The following is a 15942-nucleotide window of genomic DNA, read 5'->3' as shown; positions in this document are numbered from 1 at the left end:
TTAAGCTGTGCAGATGTTCAGCATTCTACCCCAACTGTCCCATCTCACCCTCACAACTTGAGTTGGGTTTAGCAGCCCTAAACCAGGAAGCAGAGAGTTTATAATCATTCATTCAATAGATATTTATTATGAGTATCTCTTCTGTGCCAAGGACGGTGCCAGGTTCTGTGGTTGCAGAGAATAAAGTCACAGCCCGCCCTCAACCCACCATCGGAAAGATGGTAAACAGGCAATAGGGTGCTTTTAGAACTCAGAAGAGGAACGTGAGTGACAAGGGGAGGCTTCTGGGCTGATTTTGGAGGATGAATATACGTATGAATCAGTAAAAAGAAGGGTGAGAATAAAATGTTTACACAAAAAGCCCTGGAGATGGGAGACAGCGTGTCAGATTCGGAGAGCTGCAAGTAGCTTTGATTGGTTGAAGGTCAGGCTAGAGACAGGAGCAGGAAGTGGACCATGGAGAACCTCCTCTGTGGGCTATGGATCTGGGGTTTTCTAGTGTATGTCAGCTGTTTAGCAGAGGGCCTGGCACAGTCGGGGAGGGCACACTGAACGGTAGCTGTTATTTTTATCTTGGAGACTTGGAGCAGTTTTAAGCAGAAGAATGATATGATCAGATTTGCATCTTAAAAGATGATTTGGGCAGCAGGATGAAGTATGTTGCAATTGGGGTGGGCTGAACGTGGTTGTTTTGAAGGCTGTTGAAGTAATCACAGTGAGAGGTGATGAGGTGAAGAGGCCTTTGTCCTTTCACTTTCTGTTTCCTGTGAATTTTCTTGTCACGTAATATTCTTGAAGGGCAGAACTTTATCTTCCACTTACTACCCCGTATAAAGTGTACAGTAGGATCTTAGGAATTACTTATGGAATAAGAACATCAGCTGATTTTTCTGAGCCAGTAATATAGCTTCTGTCTGCTATAGATGGTTATTCCTTCTGACCTTTTAAAAGTACTGTGTATCATTATGAACAAGCGGAATTTTTAGCTGCTCCTTATTCGTAACCTTCAGTTTGGTTCTAAATAGGTTTTAAGGCAACACAGTTTGATTATGGAAATTGGGAACCTGATCTTTGGGGGTTTTCTTATTTAATAGTTCAAAAATAAGTATTTTTGAAAAGAATGATTTGTGAGCCCAGTGTAATGTATTTTCATAATATGTATTTTTTTAAGTTCCACCACAAAATTAATTGTTTTATGCTACAAATTAGTACAACCAACATTTAATTGATGACACTAGTACTGCATTTACTTATAGCTGCATGTATATTTTTAAAATTTGGTTACTTTTTACTTTCTATACCATAGTTTAATGCCTTTTGATTTAAATTTCTAATTAAATGCAGCATTTTGTGTCCTCTTGTCTTAGGTTGGAAAAGCACCAAAGGATAGATTATGCCGAAGGGTAAGTGAATCTTCCTTAACTAGATGAATAGTTGTTAATTCTGCACTTTATATAGTACCTTATTAACTGTGGGGGTGAACTTTGCCTTTTACCATTTTGATGATGTAGTGAGAGATAAGAAAAATGGAAAGAGAACACTGTATTAATAAGGAAACTGGTTATGACCTATGGTCAATTTTAATTTACCTTTCCACATCATCAAATAGTATGTTTAAACTAAGTTTGCCAAGATGTCTTCAACTTTGGACTGTGGACAGGAGGTCCACAAAAAAAAAATTGCATATTTTTGCTGTCTTTCAAATTAGAAATTTATAATTGAAGTGGATTCATATGAGTAGTGAACTTTATCTACCTTTATGTAATAGCTGTTGTACAAACAGTCTTAAATGATGTTTCTACCCATGGATACAGGGGTTTATATTTGAGGTCAGTGATTAGTAATGCTGCTGCTGCTAAGTCGCTTCAGTCATGTCCGACTCTGTGCGACCCCATAGACCAGGCTCCACCATCCCTGGGATTCTCCAGGCAAGAACACTGGAGTGGGTTGCCATTTCCTCCTCCAGTCATGATAGTGAAAAGTGAAAGGGAAGTCGCTCAGTCGTATCCAACTCTTAGCGACCCCATGGACTGCAGCCTACCAGGCTCCTCCATCCATAGGATTTTCCAGCTAGTGTTGCTCAAAACTTTGAAATATTATCACAGATATTTTAAGAAATACTAGGACACAGGAATCCAGCCTTTATATAGGCCCTTAGTCCTGAAAAATCTCCATCGTTGAAGAATTTGTCTGTATGCTCTTGAGTGTGGCTCTGTGACTACTGTTAATATGTGTGTAAATACACACATACACACATGCTGTATTCCTTAAGGATGAATTACTTAGGGATGTCAGGGATTTGTGGCTGTTGGTTTTAAGAAGACCTCATGTGAGCACAGTGGCCCCTTGGACAGGCCCCTTCAGGAAAGATCCATTGCCCACACCATCAGTCTGGTGTTTACTTCACCAGCTAGGGGATCTTACTTTAGTTCAGAGGGTTCAGTTCCTGAAAGATGCTCTGAAACCAGATCAGGCTATTGTCCTGGAACTTTCCAGGTTGGCCTGTCTTGTGTACTCTTGCACACACACACACCATGATTGTTTGGCCAGCAGATGCCTAAGCAAGCCAGACGCAAGCCATCTGTGGCTGACTGACAACACCGCCTCTTTCCAATACAGAAAGATACTTAGTTTTTAAAAATTGAGAGCAGAACCATGTTTTTTAAAAGCCAGATTTTAAAATCTGCTGACTCTACACAGAGAGATTAAAATGTGCGAGTGCCTTGACTTTCAGTTCTTACCTGTCTGTTCAGTGGGGAAAGGCAGTTAACTAGATGCATATGTTCTATTTATTCTTCTGATTACAACCTACCAGTTTTCCTGCTGGAGCTAATGATGTCCCTTCTCACAAACAGGATGTGGGGATGAGCGACACAGCAGTGACTTCCTTCCTCGGCTGCTGCTGGGATCTTCTTCAGACTTTAATGGAGGTAGAAGGGTGGTGTTTTTATGCTGAACTGTCTCTAAGATATCAAGTATTTTGAAACTCATTGGACTTCAGAAAGAACTATATAAAAAGAGCTTGTTTTTTGTTTATTCTCTTCGAAGTTTTGACGTAAGCCTAAAAAATAGTGACGTATCTTATTAGTATTTTTTTTTTAATTATAACTTGAGGGATGGGGAAAAATACGGGTTTCTACTTTGCTGCTGGTAAGAAGCTCATTAAGATATTGGCAAACTGTCATTTCTCCGATTCTGAACATAGCTCTCCCTTCTCAAAACACCCAGGCAGACGTCAGCCGGGATGAAATGCAGGTGCCCGTCTTGGACACGGAGGACGCCTGGCTGACTGTGGAAGGCCCGGTCTCCATCGTGGAGCTGGCCCTGGATCAGAAGCACATCCACTACCCGCTGGTGGTGCACCATTCTGTCCTGGGCGCCATCCTCTACGCTGTCATGAGGTTCTCTCTCAAGACCGTGAAGCCACTCTCTCTTTTTGACAGTAAGGTAATTCGGAGAGCACTTGGGATCCTCTTGGAGCTGAGGGTCTAGCAGAACTGTCTTATCAGAGAGAAGTCACTTGGTCTTTTGTGTCTTGTATAGGATTATTTGCTGTGGGGGTCTTGGTCCTCTATTCTTTGTCAGGCTCCCTGTTCTGACTTACCTGAAATATGGGTGTCCCGGGGTTCGGCCCTCTCAGCCGTCTCTACCCGTCATTCATCTTCAATAAGTTATTTTTCTCCCTCTTGTGTGTGTTCAGGCCTGACCTGTCCCCAGGATTTGGGGCATGTGTTTCTCCTGAATGCCTCTATCGGCCTGTGTGGTGGGCTGCACATACCTCCTTCCTGAAATATCTATCCCCGCCCCTACCCACCCTTGACCTACACTTGCTGTTCCCCCAAGTTCACTGGCTTGGTCAGTTGGTGAGTGATGTCACCATCTGTGATGTGGCAGAAACTAGTAGCCTGGGAAACATCTAGCTCAGTCCCCTTCCTCGGGTCCCAGAGCCACCGTGAGCTCATCGTCGGTTCTTCCTTGCATCCCCTCTTGCCCATCCTTCTCCATCACTGTGGCCCAGGCTCAGGCCTCATCGTCTCCCCTAGGCTGGTCCAGCAGTCTCCAGCTTCCCTCCATAGTCCCTGCTGCCAGACCTTCCTTCCCAAACTAAGATTCAGTCATACTAGATTCATGCTGGGACATAAGACACAGCCTTGCCTGGCTTCTCCACCCGGGCTTGTGTCCATAGTGCTGGTCTCACTCTGCAGCCAGACCACCGCTGGAGACCCCTCGGGCTCCTGGTGCTGGGAGCAGAGGACAGGAGCCCCTGCAGCAGGACTGCCCCCCTCAAGAAGGGGGAAAGCAGGGTGCTGCCGGGGCTCAGTTCCTCCTCCCAAAGGCACTGTCCCTGTGGGGAGCAATGAGTGCAGGGGGAGAGCAGAGACCTGCTGTTACTGTTACAACTACTGTTACTAACCATGTTATTACTATTTCCTGCCGCGTGGAAATGTGGAGCCCAAGAAGGCGGCTTTCCCGCCCCTTGACTTACCTCTCCTCCCGCTTGTCCATTCCTCACACCCCATGCTCTAGCCACTGCTCACCACTTCCACCCCTAGGAGAAGGCAGGCATTTTTCTCACCTCTTGTCTTGTTGTATTGTTCCATTTTCACAGCCAGCTGTTCCATGCGGTCAGTTCCTGTTTGTTACTCACTTATCACTTAAGTGTCACCTCCCCTTCAGAGTCTTTGTCTACATTTCCTGAACTGACCACCTCTTGGCCATGTCCCCATGTCTGTGTGCCGTGCCAGGTACATAATAGGAACCCGATAAATATTTGGTACATTCATAATTAAGGAGATGATAAAGAGAAGTTATGTGACAGAGGTCTGCAGAAGGGATGGGGCAGGTGGTGAGTAGAGAAGCCAGTGGCAGTCAAGGAAATCAAGCCTCTTGGAGAAGCCAGTGGGAATCAGGAGTTGGTGACCATGTGGCCTGGGAAAAAATAATAAAGATCATGGAGGGATTTTGAGGAATAAGCCACCTTATGACAGACTAGTGCAGGGTGAAGGAGAGGGGATGAAAATTCAACCCAATATCAAGTTTGGGGGACTGGACATGCCATTTAAAGGAAGCCCATTTAGAAGGGTTCTGGACATGATGAGTTTGAGAATAAATATAAGCAGAAATAGTGTATTTTAAGAAATTCATTTCTAACAAGTACTTTAAAATTTGATTTAAAAAAATAAATAAATAAAAATAAAGTGTCTAGCTCAGTACTCCCCTCAAAAAGGGACTTCTCAAAACGAGACCACATCCAGCATTGGACAGGCATGGTGGTGATGCTAGTCCCAGCCCAGATTGTGCTTGAGTGGCCTGGGGCAGCTGTGTGACTCACGTGCAGGTACCAAAGCAGTGTGCTGTGGCAGGTGACACAGAGCCCCTCCCACCTTTGCATTTACTGGTAGAGTTGTTTCAGTTCTCCTAGCCTGAGAGTCATGACTCCTGGTTGTCCTTAGGGTTAAATGACATACTCAACACCAAGTGCTCAACAGTGTCTGGAACATAGTAAATAATAAAGGCACACATACTGCCCATCCCGGAGGCCCTTCTGTAGAACAGACCCCGATATCTAAGACCTCCAGGTAGAAACTACAGACTGTGAGTGAGTGCATGGGAAAACTCTCAAAAGGTGATGTTCAGAGGGAGCAGGTTGCCCTCAGAAGTCTGGCATGTTCTATCACCAAAGGATGAATGGCTTCTTGGCAGTCCCTCCAGATGACCTGTAATCACAGGTTAGGTCTAGAAAGTACCTTAGGCAATATCTGGCATGACCTGAAAGAATAGCACCCTAGAATGGTGGAATCCTTTGTTCAAGATGACCTGGGTGCAAGGAGTGGGCTTGGAGCCCAGATCTTACAACTTACAGGCCAGTGCTCTTTGCTCTTGCAAAGAGCTTTTCCTTCTTGAGAACTTCTAAACCGTATTTTCTGATATTCCTTTTTGGCTCTATTTTCTTAAACAGGTGCTTTTAAACAGTTCAACAAGTATTTTTAAGAGGATTCAAATACCTACGATGTATTCAGTTCAGTTCAGTTGCTCAGTCGTGTCTGACTCTTTGTGACCCCATGAATTGCAGCACGCCAGGCCTCCCTGTCCATCACTATCTCCCGGAATTCACTCAAACTCACGTCCATCGAGTTGGTGATGCCATCCAGCCATCTCATCCTCTGGCGTCCCCTTCTCCTCCTGCCCCCAATCCCTCCCAGCATCAGAGTCTTTTCCAAAGAGTCAGCTCTTCGCATGAGGTGGCCAAAGTACTGAAGTTTCAGCTTTAGCATCATTCCTTCCAAAGAAATCCCAGGGCTGATCTCCTTCAGAATGGACTGGTTGGATCTCCTTGCAGTCCAAGGGACTCTCAAGAGTCTTCAACACCACAGTTCAAAAGCATCAGTTCTTTGGTGCTTAGCTTCCTTCACAGTCCAATTCACACATCTATACATATATTAGTTACCGATTATTACTTAACAGGCAGATTCTTTACCACCTGAGCCACCAGGGAAGCCCCATTACATACAAATGATCCCCAAACTCAGTGGCTGAAAACAGCAAACGTGTCTTTTTTGTGAGTCCCGATCCGTGTTCCCCTAGTGTAGGCGGCTTTGGCTCAAGGTCTCTCTTGTCTGCGGTTGGTGTGTCAGCCAGGACTCCACCAGAGCGGGGATCAAAATGCACTCACAGGCTTCCATGAGGTTGGCGGGACTCAGTTCTCCTCACGTGGGCCACTGCACAGCGCAGCTCCCAGGTGGCTGCCCTCAGAGCAAGTGAGAGTGAACAGGAGCTTCTAGGGCAGAAGCCACAGCCCTGTGTCACCTGATCTTCAAAGTGTCAGGCTGTCCTCTCTGCCTAACCCTGCTCACCAGCCCCACATCAGGGGAGTGGAATTACACAAGGCCTGGGTACCGAGAGGAGGGCACCCCTGGGGTTCACCCTTAAGGCTGCTTTCACCATAATGCTTACGAAAATCAAAAGAACAGAATTCTGAAGTGTTGTGTTCAAAGACAAAGTCAAATCATGAGTTCTTTTTAATTTTTTAAATTGGAGGATAATTACTTTACAGTATTGTGATGGTTTTTGCTGTACATCAACCTGAATTGGCCATGGGTATGTGAGTTATTCTTTATACCCCCTCCCCCCCATAACAGCCCATACTTATCAATTTTCTTGGTCTTTTCTTTTTCTTTAGGGGAAAAATGCATTTTTCAAAGACTTAACTTCAATTCAGTTATTACCTAGTGGGGAAATGGATCCAAATTTTATTTCTGTACGACAACAGGTAAATTACAGCTATTGGGATGACCAGCTCTAAGGTATTTTTGAGAACTAGTTTCTCTTTAAATTGTATCATTTTTTGATAACTAAATATAATGGAAAAACTACTCTAAATGACAGAAAAGCCAAGTTACTTGGAATTGCATATTTTTTAATGAAAATACTAACAAGATTTTGCTGTATCTGTTTCTCCACCTTCAAGTTCTTACTGAAAGTCGTCAGTGCAGCTGTCCAGGCCCGACACACAGTTGCAAAAGACAGAGACTCCACAGAAGAGGCAGCAACCGCCCCTTTTGATAAAGACCAGGACTGGCCAGTGCTGGCTGTGGACCTGGCCCATCACCTTCAAGTCAATGAAGATGTTGTCAGGAGGCATTATGTGGGGGAACTCTACAACTACGGAGCTGACCACCTAGGAGAGGAGGTAACAAACAGCCTATGAGTGTCCTCTGGGCTCAAGTTGTAAAACTGGCAGTTGGGGTAAAGAATCAGTAAAGTTGCCAGTAAAGCTTGTTTTCCCTTCCTTTGTTACAACTCCTAGGCACAATAGTAGAACAGGATTAAAATAAGTAACTAGGGAATTCCCTGGTCGTCCAGTGTGGTTAGGATCTGCGCTTTGATTGCTGAGGGCCTGTGTTCAATCCCTGGTCAGGGAACTAAGATCCCGGATGCTGCACAGCTTGGCCAAAAAAAATTTTTTTAATAGAAACTAATCAAATTCCTGTTTGTGGTCAGTGTTTAGTATAACTCATGCAGTATGCCAGACCTGTTTTATGCAGAGGGACAGAGCAGTAAACAGACAGGGTGCCTTCCTCCAAATGCAGTCTACTTAAGGGAGCTGAGAAGCACGCTCAATTCTGGATTGAGCTGTAAATGCTGTGAAGAAAATCACTAAGATCATGTGAATAAGCAGTAGAATAGGATGATCAGGGGTGACTTCTGAGCTGAGCCCCAAGGACAGGAAGGAGCCAGCCACTCAGAAAACTGGGACCCTTGCCAGAGGCAGAAGTAACATGAAGTCCGTACGTTTGTCCACGCTCCTCCCTGCAGGCCATCCTCCAGGTTCAGGACAAAGAGGTCCTGGCCTCCCAGCTGCTGGTGTTGATCGGGCAGCGGCTGGCGCACGCCGTGCTCCGCACACAGACGAGGGAGGGGCTGGAGCTGCTCGCCAGGCTGCCCCCCACGCTGTGCACCTGGCTGAAGGCCATGGTGAGTGCTGGGCATGAGGGAGGCAGACAAGCCACTGGAGGCTTTCTCTTATGCATTTTTAATAGTGGAGAAAAATGGGATTTTCTTAATTCTGAACAAAAGCATTTTTATTGGGAAATTACTCTCCTGCTAACTCTTAAGTAGCAATTACTTGGTTGTATGTAACTGATGGGTTATTTTTGTGTTCCATTTGCAGAACCCCCAGGATCTTCAAAACACAGAAGTGCCCATTGCAACAACAGCTAAACTAGTAAATAAAGTCATTGAGCTTTTACCAGAAAACCACGGGCAGTATAGTTTAGCCTTACACCTCACTGAAGCTGTGGAAGCCATATCTCTTCCTCCTTTATGACACTTATCTCCTACAAACAGTCTCAAATTGTGTGACTCTAATATGAACTAGTGCATGGTTATTTTACACAATAAGATCTGGAATTTTACGGAGGAAGTATGTTTTTTTCTTTTGTAAAGTAAATAAAAATACACATTACTTTTAAAAAGTGCAGTCTTGGCTAAATTCCACCTTTGGTTAATACTGACAATAAAATATAAACAGGTATCAGTTATACTATCAATTTCTCTTGAAGCTGTTTTCCTGTTTATTTTTGATTTAAGCACTTAAGTAGCTTTATTGTCCAAATTTGCTATTTAAAACTGGTTATAATTTACAGATTATGTTCTTATAAGAGTCTATATTTCGTACTCAAAATGTTATTGTAATTAAATTTAAATGTGTTCATGTGTAGTCCCCATCAGTAAAATGAGAGAACTGTCTCACTCTGTTTTAATAAATGTTGGGAAAATGCTTTTGTTATCATGCTTAATCCCATCCTGGGGGACTGCCCCCTGGAGTTCTGGATGCTGACAGGCTTCTTTCCCAGAGGAGGTTATGCTGGTGCCATCAGAGGAGGAATAATGGGTTCAAAACCATCATATTCATCAGAATGGACACTAAGTAGAACCCTTAACCTGTTGCACTTGCCAAAACAGAATCTGAGATGCAATCTAACCCAGCAAAATTAATTATAATGCAAGTTAAGATTTGCTTTTTGCCAAGATTCAAAATTGTATCCATATCAGGTAACTGTAAAAATGTATTATCTTGTAAAACTTATGTTTAAAAAAAGGGCAAAGATGCTAAGAATTTAAATCCAACTTTATTTTTCCTACAAGTGTTTAGAAATGTCTGTTTCTGGGATCTGGTCATGTTTCCTGTTCTTAGGAACAGTATAGAAAATGCTTAGTGATGATACTACAGCTCAGCAAACCTACCTCACTGCTGGCTTGAGAGGATGAATACAACTAATTTTGTACCCTACAGTGCCTAGAGCAGTCCAAGTGCTGAATAATCATTTGTTGATTAAAACCAAATTAACCAAAACTCTGTAAAAAAAAGTACTTTGAGCTGTACAAATACCAAGTATTTATCAAGGTAAATCTTCGGAATGTAGCCATACAGCGCAATTGTTGACATGTCCTGGGTCACAGTTGTTACACGTAGCAACTCGTTGTGATACAAAAGTTTGTTTCTTCACTTCCTCAGGAAGAAGCCAGCTCTTGCAATTGTGCAAATTTGAGGCGTTGTTTTCAGGAATATAAAGGAAAAGTCTGATGTCTGAGAATATCCCAATGTAAATTCTTTTTAACAGAGAGATCACATTCAAATAAGAACTGTCTAAAACCTGGTAATTACTGTTTCATTTTAAATCGTGAGAGATTAATTTTTCAGGTGCCTTGAGTGTTTGGGGTGAAGGCCCATGTGTCTGACCGAGGCATACGCTCTGCAGCAGTAACACTGAAAAAGGCCTCCAGGCGGTCCAGCCCCTCAGCCTCTGCTGGGATCGCTGGTACCCCATCCAGACACATTCACGTGATTTCTGAGTATCAGGCATTCTGTAGTCACTTGTTACACGCACTCTACAAGATGAGTTCTTTCCGTGACTTGTCTAGATACTCTGAAAGTAGTTCTGAACCTTGGAGGCTGGTCAGAGAAACTTGGAATTACAGGCATTGTTAAAGAGTAAATTACTCACTCTGATTCCATTATCACTTTGGGGGGTATCTAACAAGCATTTTAGATAATAACACTGGTTGAACTCTGATAGGACACACAATCAAATTTTGGGATTATTGAGAATATATTAATAAGCTGGAATACGGCTCCTAGGACCATAACAAATCACTGAGTCTCTAGTTAGATTTATACTCCTAAAATTTGCCATTGAGAGAATTTTAAAATTGAATTCTCAGTTGCATGGTTAAGAAAAGCAGTTAAATATTTTACTGTTTCGTTAAGGGCTTTTAAAATAAATCTGGTAGAGGAAAGGAAAACAAATACCTGTGTATACAGTCTGTAACCATGAAGAGCCACAAAGAACGGAATCAAGTTTCACACAGAACAGGCAGTTTCTGAAACAGGTGCATTGCACTTACTGCAGTTATTGGTGCAAAGCCGATTTACCAGTGAGTAGCTTTTTCTTAGATATACTCCCATCCTCATATACGTTTCCTTGTTATCATTAAGTAAGCATTCTGTACCTTCTTCAATTCTGTTGTAAATGCAAAGGAAGTCAAAAGGGTTCAAATAATCATAACTTCTGCATTACAAGTTGTGTTTAGATGTAGAACTAGAATATACAGGATAAATGCAGATGGAGAGAAATAATAGTACCAGGCTTCTAAATACATCCTACTTTTGTAAAAAGAAAAATGAGGTGTGGAGAAAAGAGTTTCACCTTTGTTATAAAAACTCAACTAGGGTCAAGGTAAACAGTTAAATTTAAATAGTTTTCTTGAAAAAAATGATTACAATTTAAAATCACAGAAAACTCATTTAATAATACTAAGCATACAGGGAATCAGTTCTCTTAGCAGTTATTGTGGTTCATTTCACTTAGGCAGATATTTTTAAAAGTACTCTATAGCAACAGTGAAAGCCCTCCCTCACCCTGATAGGAATGGATTTGTTATATTTCTGCTAAATAGAATTAACCATCCCTGGAAAGATTTTAATCCTATATGGAATTGTTTATTCCATATTATCTATTGTAATGTATTGTAAGTAGTCAAATTCTGTATATACTGCTATTTTCTGTGTCTGTTCATTGTTGTGAACTTATGTATATTAGTGAAATAAATTTTCAGCTTTCATGTTGTTTCCTTAACATTTATATAGTATTAATGTGTTTTTCCCCTCTTATATGAGACATATTTGGTGACTTTTTCTGATGTGCAGCCCAAAGAGCTAGCTGTTCTGAAAAGGTTGATGTTTGCTGTTAAGGCAGAATGAAATTACTCTCTTCATCTCCTAAGTGACAGACCCCTGCACTGTTGCTGTTCAAAACACATTTTTTTACTTGCTATTCACAACTTTTGTACCACCACCAGTCAGTAATTTTCCAGGTGCCTTTATTTTTAGACGTTATAGAACTTAAATACTGAGTGAAGAAAGTTTATAAAATATAAAACATTTTCCGCTCAGCACATTTGTAGAGGCAAGCATTTTCAGTGTTATGTTCTGAGTTAAGTCCATTATGGATCCACCTGCAAATGTATATGTTTCCATACGTATATACACACATTATTGTTTATCTAGTTACAGAAAAACACTTGTAGCTCTGACTTGGACTCATCCTCAATCTTGGATTTCTCTCCAGTACTGTAAACAACCCATCTAGACCCCTACTCAGTCCTGTCAGGAGGTTCTTGCTCAGAAAGCCGTCGACACACACTGAGGTCCTACTTCCCTTTCACAACTTCTGCGCATCGGGGACACAGTGTGTCTGATGACTCAGCCGTGTACTTCCAACAGCGAGGGCATTTTTCCTTCGTAGTTGTCATGACAATTACTTTGTATGAAGACTCTTCACGAATATCGCCACCTGTGGAAGAAAAACATGTGGAGAGTATTCCTCACAGGCCACTAAACTTGTACATCTCTGTATTTCTCCAGGTGCCCCCTTTTCAGAGCTTCCTCCCTGCCTTGGGAAATACTGCTTCCCTTACACATTTGTACAGAAACAGCCAAGATGGTAGGCTCACACAACCTGATGACTGGTGAGGAGGAATCTGAGACCCTGAGAGGCTGATTTTTCCACAGGTCATGGGAGTTCTGTACCTACTCAGGCAGAGCATGCCTGCTTGCTCTTCATCTGTGTCCAGTTCTGATAATTACACTGCCTCTCCTCTCCAGCTACATTCTTAAGAATTTTAAAAGAGCCAAATTAGAGGGACAACGAGCAGTGCCCCCACATTAAACTTCTTGGTTTGGACAAAAGGAAACAAACATTTGTCCATAATGAATAGACCTCAGACAGAAAATAAATCATTTTCTAGTCAGTGCACAGAGAATATAACATTCTGGAAAGCAGATTAATATGAGTCTACTACATGATCAGTGCTGCCAGGGCTCCAATTTAAACTGATGGCTATAGATGAGTCTCCCACCTCTTGCTGGTGCCTAAAAGCTACTATGAAATACACAGCATCACTGTTCCTAAGATATACTCATGTTGTTCTGTTAACGTTACTCAGCTTTCATTTCCATCAATGAGAATGAAGTAAGTTGACAAAAGATCCTCAAATCAAACAAATGCCTACAAAAGGTCTGCTTATAAGATATCACTGTGGGAATGAGTTCAATAAAACTTCCTTGACTCATTATGAGTGGCTACGATACTGTAATTTGGGGTGAGCATAATAAATTGTAGATTGAACATGAGAGGGATGGTAGGGTTGGTCAAAGGACAAGGACACAGGCCAACTGAGGTAAGGCAGACTGACCACATACGGTGACTATGACGTTTTCCCTCCTCTCCCTACCCCTGTGTTCCCAAGATCACCAGGTAGGGCACTTAGCTGGTTCAGAAACCTGGCCACTGTTTTCACTTTCTGTAGAAAGATGCACTCACCAAGTGTGTATCTGCCTTTAAGCTGGAGATGACCTGTAATTATTGTTCAGTTGTCCACATACCATTGTTATCTGGTATTTGTTATCATTCTCATCTCCTTACCTTCTAAATTGATTAGAAATGTCCCTTTAAGCTCAGTCACATCCTCACTTATTCCTCGTGGTTCCTGAGAAAGCAAAGTTGTCTGGGACGCCATCATTAATTCATTCAACTGAGAGGTACTGGAAGTCTCCTCAGCTTGTAGCATCTGGGCATAAGTATTTGAAAGTTACTATCTAAATTGTTACCACAAAGGTTACCACAACAATTATAAAAAGACACTGCAAGTTCTTATGTTTGGTGAGGAACTCTTGGGACCATCACCTCCTGAGCTAATACTATTATATAAATCAAATCTTACTAGTATGAAAGCTTTTAACTAAAAACTCCTGATCAATAGTATCCATTGAGAATACAACTGTATGCCAGGCACTTCACTTTACTACTACTACTACTAAGTTGCTTCAGTCGTGTCCAACTCTGTGTGACCCCATAGACGGCAGCCCACCAGGCTCCCCAGTCCCTGGGATTCTCCAGGCAAGAACACTGGAGTGGGTTGCCATTTCCTTCTCTAATGCATGAAAGTGAAAAGTGAAAGTGAAGTCGCTCAGTCATGTCCAACTCTTAGCGACCCCATGGATTGCAGCCTACCAGGCTCCTCCATCCATGGGATTTTCCAGGCAAGAGTACTGGAGTGGGGTGCCATCGCCGCCTTCGAGGCACTTCACTTTGCTAGATGCTAAATGTCCACCCATTACCTGTAACTCACAAAACAGCAACAGCATTTTTTTAATCCCCATTTTACAAATGAGGAAACTTGCTCAGGGAGGTTCCCAAACAGTAAGTGATGCGCTGCAATTCCAGCCGAGGTCTGTTAGCGTCAAAGCCCACACTTTATCCCTGTATCATGCTTCCTACAGGAGAGGGGTTAAGATGCTATCTCAACAAGGATCTGCTTTTAGCGGTGCAGACCAACGGTGGCAGCCTGAATAATGCTCAGAACTCTTCTGAAGCACACTGAATTGGGATATCTGATAAGCACTTTTGTACATTTTTCATTTTAATTCTGATCTTCAAAGTAAGTGCGTGAGCTAAGTAATACAAAATCCCTTGGGAAAAAAAAAACCAACTCATGAGAAAATAGGAGATTCAGAGATTGCATTTACACCATTAGTAAGTGACAGATCCAGGACTCCATCAGACAGCCAGTTAGTATAATTTCTAAGGAAAATACATTCATGTTTTTTTAAATCCTGAATTTTTTTTTTCAAGTATCAATGATCCAAGCAAGGTGTACTGTTTTCAGCTTACTACTCAGAACTAATGACTCCAAGGCAACATGAGAATGCAGTAGGAAAGCTCAGTGCCAGGCTGGGCAGCCTCAGCCGAGTCACAGCCTCAACAGGCCTCAGCTTCCTGGCTTAAAAAATGGCAATCATGAGCTTCCCAACTTACCAATTTTAAAACGTCAGGATCTTATCAAACTTTTGTTACCTGAGCAACCATCTTATACCTACTAGCTATTTCAAGCCCTGAATCTTAATCAACCTGATTACATTATTAAAAATTTAGATTGAACTTCCAACCAGCTGAGATGGTCATTTTTCAGTAGACTATAATACCAGTCAAATGTTAAAACATAAGTCACAAAACTAAATTTTCTTCTCAAACATTAAAACTAAAAAAAAATCTTGAGTCAGTATGTTAGGCTCTAAGTCAATCTGGTCAATCAACCCCTAAGATCTCAAGGGGAAACTTTTGATGGCCCTTTTGAAAATAAAAAGATGAATGCTTTGAGATCACATGGTAAATTTGCTGGCGCAAATGAATTTTCTTCAGAACTTATGAGTAAAAGATGAAAAAAAATTTTTTTGTTTTGAGTCTTGTCCAGATGGATAAAATTCTCAGAAAACCAGACCCTTAACACAAAACTCCCAATTTTTGTGTATTCAGATATTACTGCCAGGTGCTGCCTGTTGTCTAACTAGCCCTGAGGGCTCATGTTTCAAATAGAACTTTATTAAACCTTCCTGTCCCAACCTATAAAAAATAAGTAGCAACAGAGTACATGTTTTGTAAGAGAAGAAAAAGGAAACACACAGAGGTTGGAAACAAAGAATCAGTGATTAATATTAGGATTAGAAGACAGAAATCCTAACTTACAAATTTTTTTTTTAATGTACTATCAAGACCATCCCCATGGAAAAGAAATGCAAAAAAGCAAAATGGCTGTCTGAGGAGGCCTTACAAATAGCTGTGAAAGAAGAGAAGCAAAAAGCAAAAGAGAAACGAAAGATATACCCGTTTGAATGCAGAGTTCCAAAGAACAGCAAGGAGAGATAAGAAAGCCTTCCTCAGCTATCAATGCAAGGAAATAGAGGAAAACAACAGAATGGGAAAGACTAGAGATCTCTTCAAGAAAATTAGAGATACTAAGGGAACATTTCATGCAAAGATGGGCTCGATAAAGGACAGAAATGGTATGGACCTAACAGAAGCAGAAGATATTAAGAAGAGG

At 41.9% G+C, this 15942-nt stretch overlaps 2 protein-coding genes across 2 annotated transcripts in view; one reads left to right on the top strand and one right to left on the bottom strand.

Moving 5' to 3' along the window:
• Window positions 1-11625, top strand: part of RAB3GAP2 (RAB3 GTPase activating non-catalytic protein subunit 2) — a 104065-nt gene extending 92440 nt beyond the window's left edge. Inside the window, exons 29-35 of the mRNA XM_027564471.1 lie at window positions 1368-1403; window positions 2856-2930; window positions 3229-3447; window positions 7181-7270; window positions 7469-7690; window positions 8317-8475; window positions 8672-11625. Coding sequence (XP_027420272.1) covers window positions 1368-1403; window positions 2856-2930; window positions 3229-3447; window positions 7181-7270; window positions 7469-7690; window positions 8317-8475; window positions 8672-8827 — 957 coding nt within the window. The 3' untranslated portion in view covers window positions 8828-11625. The remainder of the gene's footprint in view (window positions 1-1367; window positions 1404-2855; window positions 2931-3228; window positions 3448-7180; window positions 7271-7468; window positions 7691-8316; window positions 8476-8671) is intronic.
• A 240-nt stretch (window positions 11626-11865) lies between these two features.
• IARS2 (isoleucyl-tRNA synthetase 2, mitochondrial) overlaps window positions 11866-15942 on the bottom strand; it is a 44094-nt gene continuing 40017 nt past the window's right edge. Inside the window, exons 22-23 of the mRNA XM_027564472.1 lie at window positions 13488-13632; window positions 11866-12356 (exon numbers count right to left, since the gene is read on the bottom strand). Coding sequence (XP_027420273.1) covers window positions 12214-12356; window positions 13488-13632 — 288 coding nt within the window. The 3' untranslated portion in view covers window positions 11866-12213. The remainder of the gene's footprint in view (window positions 12357-13487; window positions 13633-15942) is intronic.

Source organism: Bos indicus x Bos taurus, chromosome 16 (genome assembly GCF_003369695.1).
Source record: "Bos indicus x Bos taurus breed Angus x Brahman F1 hybrid chromosome 16, Bos_hybrid_MaternalHap_v2.0, whole genome shotgun sequence".
Classification (NCBI taxonomy): Eukaryota; Metazoa; Chordata; class Mammalia; order Artiodactyla; family Bovidae; genus Bos; species Bos indicus x Bos taurus.
Note: the sequence above shows the minus strand (reverse complement) of the source record. Positions and strands in the feature narration are given on the sequence as shown.